The sequence below is a fragment of the Leopardus geoffroyi genome, chromosome B4 (assembly GCF_018350155.1).
Source record: "Leopardus geoffroyi isolate Oge1 chromosome B4, O.geoffroyi_Oge1_pat1.0, whole genome shotgun sequence".
Taxonomy (NCBI): domain Eukaryota; kingdom Metazoa; phylum Chordata; class Mammalia; order Carnivora; family Felidae; genus Leopardus; species Leopardus geoffroyi.
This window is the reverse complement of record NC_059341.1, coordinates 117,766,947-117,778,639: the sequence shown is the minus strand read 5'-3', so window position 1 is coordinate 117,778,639 and position 11,693 is coordinate 117,766,947. Positions and strand designations below refer to the sequence as shown.

Genomic DNA, 11,693 nt, shown 5'->3' with positions numbered 1-11,693 from the left:
TACTTATTCTCTTTTGTTAGGCCCCCTGCATCCTCTTCCTGGACTATTCTAATAGTTTCCTAACTCACCTGCCTCTGTTTTTGATAACTCATAGCCATTCTCTGAATAACCACCAGCGTTCTCTCCATGACGTGAATCTGACCATGTCCCTCACTTGTTTAAAATTCTTCAATGCCCCGCCTCCCCCCACCCCCACCCCCACCCCGCTCCTTGAATTCAGGATTAAAGAACCAGCTATTTAAAGTCCTCTGAATCCTGTCCTCTCCCAGTTTTTCCAGCTTCAACTCTGAGGTCCCATCCCAAAGGAAATCATCCTTCAATCTTTCCTCACCTTCTGGAAGAGCCCCAGAGCCGAGCTAGATGTCCCAGCTCCAGATTCCAATCTTGTGGCCAGCACATACTCAACATCACAGAATTCTCTCATTACAGTATATTGAAATGACCTTCCTAAATTTCTAAAACGGGAATATTGGCTTATTCTGTTTTTGCTCTCCAGGGCTTGGAAATGTACCTAAGAAGCACTAAAGAAAATCCTGTTGAACTGATGCAATATTTAGCTCACGTGTATTGGGTTGCCAACACGGCAACCAGCAACCAAACAACTCTTAAAAAGTAACGCTTACAGGTAATTTGGCATTGGTTATTTCTTCCGTACTAACCTTTAAAATGTTTGAGGGTGCACTTTTATCACAGTTGTTGTAAAGGTAATAAAAGGAAACGAAAAAAACCTCTCAGTGCCTCCCCGTCGGGGAATCGAACCCCGGTCTCCCGCGTGACAGGCGGGGATACTCACCACTATACTAACGAGGAACTGCACGAAGGCAGGCCTTCTGCTAGGCTTCTTATTGCTTCTGACCCTGCCCTATCTTTACTGCCCGCTACTACCAACAGATCTGACATTTTTCAACTGCCATTGCAATTTCTACCGAAGTTGGACGAAACTAAAATGGAAGCATTCACTTGATCTCCCCGCTACACTTGGGATCATTTCCGTCGGCCCACCCCTCCACCGGCTGCTCCCACTCCCCTCCTCTTCCTCCTCCTCTCCTTTCAGGAATGTCCCCAGTCCTTTCAGCACCCCCCCACACACACTCCCAGGGAGCATAGCGCACGCCTCCTCGCTCTGCATCACGGAACTTGTAGTTCCAGCCACGGGGCAACCTACTTTTCTCTCACTTTGAGAAACTTCCCTTCCCGGCGGGCGCCACGAGTCCTTCAGCTCTTCTTTACCTCCCTCCCTCCTCTCGCTCAGTCGAGTAGTCTGGCAGCTGGGTTTTGGGGTGCAGATCGGTGTGCGGAGGGACTCCCCAGAGCCATGCCCGAGGTAGTGGATACGTGCTCCTTGGCCTCTCCGGCTTCGGTCTGCCGGACCAAGCACCTGCACCTACGCTGCAGCGTCGATTTTACCCGCCGGGTGTTGACCGGCACCGCCGCGCTCACGGTGCAGTCTCAGGAGGACAATCTGCGCAGCCTGGTACGGTGGGACGAGCGCCCAGTGTCCGCCTCTCTCCGGCCGCCCGCGTCGCGTCCCTTTCCCCGCTGCCGCCCCTTCCCAGCCCCGCACCTCGGTCCGTCTGCAGCCCTCAACTGATATTCCACACCTCCCCTTCAACCCTCACTCATTTCTCAGCCTCCCCTTCCTCAGCCTTCACTCACCCTATATCTCCTCCTCCCAAACCCACTTATGTCTCTGCATCCCTCCCTCAGCCTCTGAATATACCTAAGTGTCTCTTCCTGCGCCCCTCTCCCCAGACTCTTCTTCCCAGTCCCTGGGCACATCCCAGCGCCCCATCCACGCCCTGCTCCTCACCCAGCGCTCAGGCTTCATTTTAGCACGAACCCTCCCTCCCCTGTAATCCTAGTTTCTGGCGCTAACCCCCTTGTGGCCTCCCCATTTCCTCGGCCTGCAGCCCAGAACTCCCTCCTCGGGCCCCAGAATTCTTCCAGTCCCCCAGCGCACCTTCCTCAGTCCACAGTCTCATCTAAGTCTCACACCCGATGTCCTGCGGATGCTGATCCTTTGCTCCCAGGCACCTTATTTCAACCTGCACGTCTGCAGGACGGGACCCATCGACCTATCGTAGTCTTTCCTCAGCCTCCCTACCAGTGTTTCTCAAATCCCTTAGGATTTCCAGCTCCAGACCCGTCTATCCCTACTGCTTTGGTATTTCCAGTCTCTGCTAACTCTAGATGCAGCTCTTTTTCTCCAGGGTCATGGTCCTTCTACCTTTGATTCTTATTGCCCTTCTCTTCAAGTAATTTAAGGACCGTTGGGCCATTCAGGCTTTCCAAGCGTATCTCAATGCAGTGTATTATAGTTGGTTCCAAGGAGCGAGTAATTATTGCGCTTCTTAGAAAGTAATGTACTTTCACAAGATCTCTAGCCACTTGAGTGATGAAAAGTTTGTTTAGATTTATGGAGCATGATTAAATTATTTTATGTGTACGACATAACTTGTTTTCAGTGTTCTTACTCAAAGTGATAGTATTTGGATTGTACCTTTCACCTGAAGAATTTCATAGGTGAGCATTTTAGAAATAAGAGGGACAAGGGTTTAAAATGCCAGGCCCAGTGTATTTTGCATAGAGTATTGTGGCATCTACTAAAGCACAGCATTAAGCAACCTGATCACCATATGTTGTAGGCTTGATGGTGGGAAATTAGTGGGGTCAATTAGTTGGGTATAATTATAAGTTTAGATAAGAATTGGTGGTTCTCATGACTCCTGTTTGTGTAATAGGCCTGTGTTTTGAGTTTGTTAATATGAACTAATGTAGCAGGTAACCTACTCTTTGTCCTTTACCATCTTGCTAGACTGGTTCTGATTTCAAAAGTAGGTGGACTCCTCTATATATTGATATTTAGTCACCAAAAATACCACAAGGAAGAAAATTAATATCACAGGCAAGAAGATATCTATTTCCTTGTAGGTTGTACTTTGTTCTGCCTGAAGTACCATGCTATCTTTTATTGCAGGCAGCTTTGCCCTGGTAGGATTGGCCACTTCAATGCAATCTCTCTTTTTATTAAAAGAAAGTAGATTTTGATAGTTTATCACTGCTTAATACGACCTTGCACTCTCACCTGTTTTGTAAAAATAAAGACTGAACTCTGATCCTTGAGGAAGCACAAGACAGGATGCTTCAATTTGGAAAAGAATGTACATTCAATGTTCCAATCTAAAAACTTGCCCATTGTTTTCTTCATTCCCCAAATCTTGAGAGAAGTAAGGTTTTTAAATCAGGATGTCTGGCTGGCATGTCTGTTTAGTAAATTAGAGCCTAGAATTATAATGTTAGATTTTATGCAAGGAAGTCTAGTTGTATACAGTGGCATCTGTTTGTAATTTGCTTATTTATCACAACAACTTGAGGCCAAGAGTTTGGTTTTATTTATTCAACATTAGCATCTTTCCTCCGCTAGATTACAGGCTCTTGAAGATAGTTCTGTGTTTCATGGCTCTTTGTATCTCAGGTTCTTAGTATAGCACCTGGCAGGTAGAGGACGTGTTGTTAGTTTGATGAACTAATGGATGAATTCAATTAGAAAGCAGTGCCTAAAGTTTACATGGGCTGCACTAAAAATGTGCGAAGTGTATCTTGAAGGTGAGAGGACCTCATCCTCACCACCACCAATAGAGAGGACCCAGTGGCAGTGCTGGGTGAGGACATCAAGTGTCCTTTCTCACTTCATTCTCAGAGTCCTCGATGCTGGGAATGTTGAAGGAACCCTGCTAGGACTAAATCCCAGCTTTTCTGAAAATCCTTCTGAAGTTTTGGGTTATTTGCACTGAAGTTTTAATACTCATTTGTGATAACTTCCAAGCATTTGTTTCTTGTATTAAACTTTTCAATTTTTGTAGGTGTTCTGTCAGTTGATGGCTCAAAGAGTTTTTAATGTCTTGACCAAGATCATTCACTAGTAAGTTGCAGAAGCCAGGATGTGAACACAGATCTTTCTGACTGCAAACCCTCCTGTCTTCACTAAGTAAATAGCTGAGCTGGGAATCAAATCAAGGTGTTGTTTTAGTTTTGGTTTTAACAATAACCCCATGCTTTTTTCGTTATAGCATCCTGCAAATAACAAATAGAAAATGTAGAGACATAGTACTGAGGCATAAAGCTTTTTAACTTAATTTTTTTCATGTTTATTCATTTTTGAGAGAGAGAAAGAACATGTGCGTGAGCAGGGGAAGGGAAGAGAGAGAGAGAGACACAGAATCCAAAGCAGCCTCTGAACTGTTAGCAGAGAGCCTGCTGCGGGGCTCAAATCCACAAACTATGAGATCATGACCTGAGCCAAAGTCCGGTGCTTAACCAACTGAGCCACCCAGGCGCCCCATAAAGCTTTTTAATTTAGAGCCATGCTTTGTTGAAGAAAGAATTTGAGCTTGCTTTAAAAAAACATATACAATATTATAAGATTAAAAATACTTTAAGAATTTGGAGGAAGAGAGGGGCACGTGGGTGGCTCAGTTAGTTAAGCATGAGACTTCAGCTCAGGTCATGATCTCGCGGTTTGTAGGTTTGGGCCCCCCATCGGGCTGTGTGCTGACAGTTCAGAGCCTGAAGCCTGCTTTGGATTCTGTGTCTCCCTCTCTCTCTGCCCCTTCCCCACTCACGCTCTGTCTCTCTGTCTCAAATAAACAAACATTAAAAAAAAAATTTTTTTTAAAGAATTTGGAGGAAGAGAGAATAAGGGTAGGGAAACCAAATGTATGGCACAAAGTCCTAAAAAAAGAGAAGTGGGTTGCGAGGTTTAACATGGAGCTTCCCAGCAGCCTGTGCAAAAAGGGAATTGGTTATATATTCCATGGCATCTAGCCAGCTGGTTTGGGGGGTGTTATTCAAAGAGGATACTGTGAGATATAGTAAATCAGTAACTTCCTAGTAACTTCCTACCATTAGTAGGTCTGTTTCTTACAACTGCATGTGGGTATCTTGGTCTTATACACAGTTGGTGTTCAGTAAAACTTTATTGAAAAGTACTAATTCCAGCTTTTCAACTATCCAGTTTCCTTTTTGTCCCTATTACTATTTTTGATCAATTGTTTAATAACGTTTATTAGTGAAATTTGAAGGGGAATTTCTTAATTTGAGAATGATAGCTGAGGTTAAGACTTGAGATATATAGCTTAACCACTGCGTTTTCTATTGTCTCTTGGCTCAGCACTTGTTTCATGCTGATGTCAACTGATACCTACTACTTTTCAGGTACTGTGCTGAACTCTGGGAATGCAAACCTAAGAAGGGTTCTGTCTTTTTAAGAACCCTCAAGCTAGTAGAGAAAACATAGCAATATAATATGGCACAATAAATGCTATAGGAGAGATTTGGACCAACTACTGTATTAAGTTCAGAGGATATGAAAAAGATTAAAAAAATAGTCATAACAGTAATCTCTCTGATTCTGAATAGATTTGAAAAGTTTAGGCGATACAGACAATAGAATATGTTCCTCTGGGAAATGAGCCAGTTGAGTCATCCTTTTGGTTATGAAAGTCGTGTAAACATGAGTAGTTATATACATAGATATTCAAATTAACTTTTTAAAATAAATCAGATAGCCAGAAATAGGTACTGGAATAGGAAGGCACAAAGGAGTAACCCTCTCATTCTCAATAAGATATAAATCTAATAAAACCAAATATTCTGAATATGCAAGTACAAGAAGAAAAGTCAGTTCTACTAATTTAGAGTAAGGGCGATGGTTGAGGTGCCCCCAGAAGAAAGTAACCCAAAAGGAATAATTACCTATTAGCAGGAAAACAGGTGGCTCCCCTAACAAATATGGCTGCTTTAAAAAAAGATCAAACCAGAATGGAGATTTTTTTCCAACCAAGTATCATTGACTCTAGAGAGGTAGGAATCAAATTAACGACTGCCCTTGTGACTTTTCCTGAGTTTATAGTTCAGTTAACCAACTTGAAAGAGAAGCAGCTGGTCCTCTAACTCCCCATGCTACTGCAGCCAGATTTCAGTAAAAAGATGCCAGAGGTAGGGAGATCAGACCGCAGGTGGTTCTAAGGCAGGGTCTGGCCTACAGTGGTGGTAGAAGGACAGAGAAGAAAGTATGAGGACGGCATGAAAGAAAAATTTGTTAATTGGCTATGGGGGATTGGGAAGTGGGATCAATTGTGGATTATTTGAATGTCTCAAACCTTAGTTACCTTGAGGATTCTGTTAACAGAACAGAAATAAAGGGAGAGAGCTGATTTCAGGGACATCCAGGTAGCTTCATTTTTGGAATTTTGAGAAGCCCACTGAATATGAGGCAATATTTCCCATGGAAATGTCAAGCAGGCAACTAAGAAACCCAGCAGCAGTCCTGAGGAAGAGGTAACAACTGTAGAAACAGACTGTAGTCATCAGCACAGAGGTATTGGTTGATGACACGGGATGAGTGAGAATGAGAGAGTGACGAATATGGTAAGAAAATCTAGGGATCAAAGCTAGAACGTTGAGACATATCCATTTTTAGGAGCTAGAAAGGAGGTGGAGGAAATGGCATTAGACAAGGAGGAAAACCATTCATGTTTAAACTCAAAGAAGACAAGGAAAGGACATCGAACAGATGAGGTGGCCCATAAGGGCTATGAGTGGATGGGGGTCCAGATTACAGAGCAGAAAAGACCCCTCGATCAGGAGGAGTGCCCTGCCCTCTCAGTAGCAGAGGATGGAGAAGCCAGACTGAAGAGGGAGAAAGGAAAAAAGGAGGAGAGATTGATGAGGAAGAGGAAATAGCAGCCATAGGTTGCCCATAGAGTTTAAGAATGGAAGGAGACAGGGGTGCCTGGGTGGCTCGGTAGGTTGTGTCCGACTCACGATTTCAGCTCAGGTCATGATCTCAGGGTCTGTGAGTTTGAGCCCCATGTCAGGCTGTGTGCTGACAACGCGGAGCCTGCTTAGGATTCTGTCTCTCTCTCTCTCTCTTCCCCTGCTACTGCTCTCGCCTGTGGGTGTGCATGCTCTTTGCCGATCTCTCTTTCTCTCAAAATAAATAAACTTTAAAAAAAGAAAGGAAGGAGACAAATGAATAGGTATCAGGGCAGATTGATCAAGTGAAGTTTAAAAAGTAACATTGGGAGACTTGTTCAGGTTGTTTGGAAACAGTCTTGTGGCATAGGAAGGTTGAAGATTCTAGAGCAAGAGAGAGATGATGAAAGGTATGGTCTCTAGGGCTCGGATGGAGGATTATGGGGATGGAAAGCACTCAGACACCTGCTGCCACTCCCTTCCTGCCCCACGCAGTTGTCCTTGATGGGCCACGGCAAGTAGACACCCTCTCCCAGACCTCAGTAGGTCATGTGGTAGGAGCTGCCCCCCTCCCCCCCCACCGCAGCCCAGGTTGGGCTTTTTCAAGGTACATAATGGCAAGTATATAGCCTATGTATTTGCCCAGCAAGTGCCAGGGGTTCTTTTAATTTGGGAATAGATGCAAGTACATAGGAGTTGGAATTTCAGGAAGAAATACATGGTGAGATACATCAAGGAGTGGTGATGAAAGAAACTTTTAAGTTCGAGGTGAATGTTTTTCATAACAGGGAAGTTAAGTTTTAGGAGATAGGAACAAAGGCATTTTAAATTAGATTTGACTTCCACTTAAAACCTCAAATTTGTGGGACTATCCCAGAATTACCTAATGATATATATGCGAACTTTAGAACCAAAAATTTTTCAGGAAGCTTAGAGCCCCAAGAGATGAGACCTACACTAACTTTTGACTTCTTTAATTCTTGTAATTTCACTCTGTATTTTACTCTCTAGGAGCAACTAGTTCTACTCTGTAATCATTATAGTTAACCCATAACTAATATTAGTTTTCTCTGGTGCATATAAAACAATTTTCTTATCACTTAAAAACACTAATTTAATTCTAGATTTTGGATACAAAGGACCTCACGATAGAAAAAGTGGTCATCAATGGACAAGACGTTAAATATGCTCTTGGAGAAAGACAAAGTTACAGAGGATCACCAATGGAAATCTCTCTTCCTATTGCTCTGAGCAAGTATGAATGTTATTATCTTTCTCTTTTACATAGCTAAATAATAGAGAAAAAGTATTTTTAATGTAAACAATTTTCCTTTCCTATTTCTAGTTTGACTATAGGTAGTAACTGGTGCTCTTACTGATCTCCTCAGATTGAAGTTTATGGTAAAAGTTATATGTTCTTAAGATACTAAAGAAATTCATTGTACAAAATCCTGAAGAATAGGAGTTTTGCTAACTGTTACTTCTTTACTGATCATTTTACTAATACCTAGAGTGATGATGGGAGCGTGCCATCTTAAGGAGGCATTTCAGGATCACCTGGGAAACTTTTACAAGCTGCACATTTTTCACCTTTTCCCCAGAGGCCAGCCACTTTTATTAATGGAATAATGGCAATGACAAACATAGAACCGTTTCTGTATACCAATCTTGAGATAGTGCTTTAAATACGTTTATCTAACTTACCGAATTTACATAATTTATCTAATCCTTACAATAACCATTGTGGTGTGATTTCCATTCAAATGAGGAAAGGGAACCTCAGAGAAATAAAATAACTTATTCAAGAAAGTGGCAGCCACAGTTGTCATATCAGGGGTGTATCCCACTCCTTGATGAATTGGGAAGGGGAGAAAGGGTGGAAAACCATTGGCCTAAAACAAGAGTGATCTACCCTCACCTTCCAGTGGCCAGTATTTTCATGCCTCCTCTTCCTGTTTAAGAAAAAGAAACAACCACATGTAACTTGTCAGGTAGATATCATTGACCTCTTTCTGCAGATAAAGAACTATGGCAGAGGGTGGTCGAATAACTTGCCCAAGTTTCCTGAACCAGTAGGTTGTAGATTCAGGATTCAAACACAGGCATGGCTCCCTGTCTCCACAACTCTTACTATTTCCTCATGATGAGTGCTGCTCAAACTGTCTGAGGTAAAGGGCCAGTTCTTGGTATTTCCAATCTGTCACAGGCTGATTCTTTTATAAAATGCAATAAAGATGAATTGCTAGGAAGAAGAGATTAAAAGCAAGCACACATTTTTGATTACTAGATTCAGCAGGTGTAAAAATGACTACAAGTTTCTAAATGCTTCTTCTCAGTGTCGACCTGTCCGGTAAGTTTGCAGGCCAGTACAACTCTGTGTCGTGCTGTGGCATCCACTGCTGGAGTAGTCAGGGTTCCAAAATTATTTCTTCCACTTTCCCATTATCATAAAAGATTACATGATACCACAAGCGCAAGTGTGTGACAATCCGTAGTGTACTCCACGAATATTAGTTCCTGTTCCTGTTACATCTTTGTAAGCAGTTAGCATGGTGGAGTGAAAAGGACCCGGAAGCTGGCATTCAGGTAAGAACGTGAGGGGCAAACTCGACCTACTTAGGAGGCAGCATTCTAGAGCTTATGCTCCATCAGTCACGAGACCTTGTAAAATATTATTTATAGTATATACTCTGTGTATTATGAACCCAAACTTTAGTGAGATTGAATTATATGCTACTAATGTATTTGTTTGTTGCATACAGAAATCAAGAAGTCGTTATAGAAATTTCTTTTGAGACATCTCCAAAGTCTTCTGCTCTTCAGTGGCTCACTCCTGAACAAACTTCTGGGAAGGAACACCCATATCTCTTTAGTCAGTGCCAGGTAAAAGGATCTGGAACGATTCATTATACATAGAATTCCCAACACATTCAGTTCAGTGAAGCAAAGTGGACAGTGGTCTCAGGCCTCACCTAAGATAGCATTTTAATGTATGTTATAACAACAATATGTATTTTCATTGATATCTCTCATTATTAACACATTCATATATTACTTTTAAAAAGAAACTCCCTTCGGTTTGAAATCATGCCCCTTTGAAGTAGACTATCTAGGTCATATTTATATTTTTGTCCCCAGCACCTGACATAGAACTTGGCATTCTTAAGTGGGCACTCAAGAAATGGTTATAAAATAGAAAGGAAAAAATTAATAAGGCAAAAGTAATATGTACTGGTTATGAAAAATGTTAATTATAAATGGAAAGTGAAAGCTCAGATTTTTCAGTCTTCTGCAGACATCATTGCACAGAAGTAACCACCACTGAGTTAGGTTTGCATCTATTCCAGATTTTTCTTACACATTTACAACTGCATATGTTTTGTAAATATATTAAAATACTGTTAAAGTGACACGACTTAAACTATTTCTCTTTAAAAACTAAGAATGTGGATGGAACTGGAAGATATTATGCTGAGTGAAATAAGTCAGTCAGACAAGGACAGGTATCATATGTTTTCACTCATATGTGGATCTTGAGAAACTTAACAGAAGACCATGGGGGGGGGGGGGAGGGAAGGGGAAAAAAATAGTTACAAACAGAGAGGGAGGTTAGGCAAACCATAAGAGACCCTTAAATACAGAGAACTAACTGAGGGTTGGTGGGGGGGTGGTGCTGGGGAGAGGGAAAAATGGGTGATGGGCATTGAGGAGGGCATTTGTTGGGATTCCCCAAAAACCAAGAGAATCTACCCTGAAAACCAAGAGCACACCTTACACACTGTATGTTAGCCAATTTGACAATAAATTATATTAAAATAAAAATAAATAAAATAAAAACTAAGAATAAAGAATCCTATAGAGACAATCTGTCACAAGGATAATACATATCAAACTATCTTCTAAAAAGAAAAAAATCTAATTCTGTTAGTAATCAAATAATTTACAATTAAAGGAACTCACTTTGTTAAACACTTACTGTATTTTCCAGCACTGTGTTAGGTACTTTGCATACTTAGTCCTCTCAGTATTCTTCTGGGATAGATACTATGTTAGGCTCAAATTTGAATACAAGTCTATTAAAAAAGAAGCAATAGTGGAACACAAAATAGACATGTTTACTTTCTATTGGCAATTCGAATACCTTTTTAATCCAAGAAACCCTTAGTTCAGTAATCTGAAAGAGATACAGTTTTCTAGGCACGAGTGTACAAGTTGTGTGCTCTCTTAGAAACATCTGATTTTCAGTCAGTACTTCTTTTAGAATGTCCATAATCTAAAGTTGGCAACATGTGCAAGATTTGAGAGTCACAAGAATGTGAATTTTGAATATGGTATTCCACTTCATATTGGCAACAGTGTTTGAAATACAGGAAAGAGACTGCAGTGAAATTAAGAAATGACTGCAGTTAATGGGGAAGCTGGATGTGATTTTGTTCGACAAGTTTGCTACGGTTGCCCTCTGCACGTGTGCCTGGGTGTGGGCTTTTCCAGTGAGACACTTGTCAAAACCACTTTGGTGCTGCTGAGCCACCAACTAGAGATCGTTAAGGAACTCCAAAGACAGGGTCTTAGAGGCCTGTTTTCGGAGAATCAGGTGGTTCTTCTAGTCTTACTTAATCCAGGTAGAAGTCATTTAGGATCCCATGTCCTTGGAGAATCTATTAGATAGGAAGTGAAAAGGGCTAGAGTTTGGGGGTTGTAAGGAGCGTGCAGTGGCAGCAAGTATGTCTAGGATCTGTAACAAGTTCAGACAGAGATGTTAGTGTCCATGCTCCTTTAAGCTCAGGGGACCGTCTCAAGGAGGCTGGGGCTGCTTTGCTCACCAGCAGTCAGTCCAGAGTTGTTTGTCGGCCAGGGTACAAAATCATGGGTACTCTGGCCATTCTTCTTGATGGAACCGGCACTCGTGACAGATGGATGGGGAAGCAGAAAAACAC

At 41.9% G+C, this 11,693-nt stretch overlaps 1 protein-coding gene and 1 non-coding gene across 3 annotated transcripts in view; one reads left to right on the top strand and one right to left on the bottom strand.

Annotated features, from left to right (window-relative positions):
* Positions 1–738: 738 nt before the first annotated feature.
* TRNAD-GUC lies at positions 739–810 on the bottom strand. The gene has a single exon. It is a non-coding gene; the product is annotated as a tRNA-Asp (tRNA).
* Positions 811–1,199: 389 nt separating this feature from the next.
* LTA4H (leukotriene A4 hydrolase) overlaps positions 1,200–11,693 on the top strand; it is a 34,667-nt gene continuing 24,173 nt past the window's right edge. The window contains exons 1-3 of one of the 2 annotated variants that reach the window (XM_045463297.1): positions 1,200–1,474; positions 7,881–8,011; positions 9,519–9,639. In XM_045463297.1, the coding sequence (XP_045319253.1) occupies positions 1,316–1,474; positions 7,881–8,011; positions 9,519–9,639 (411 nt within the window). In that variant the 5' untranslated portion in view covers positions 1,200–1,315. The remainder of the gene's footprint in view (positions 1,475–7,880; positions 8,012–9,518; positions 9,640–11,693) is intronic. The other variant, XM_045463299.1, reaches the window with a different exon arrangement.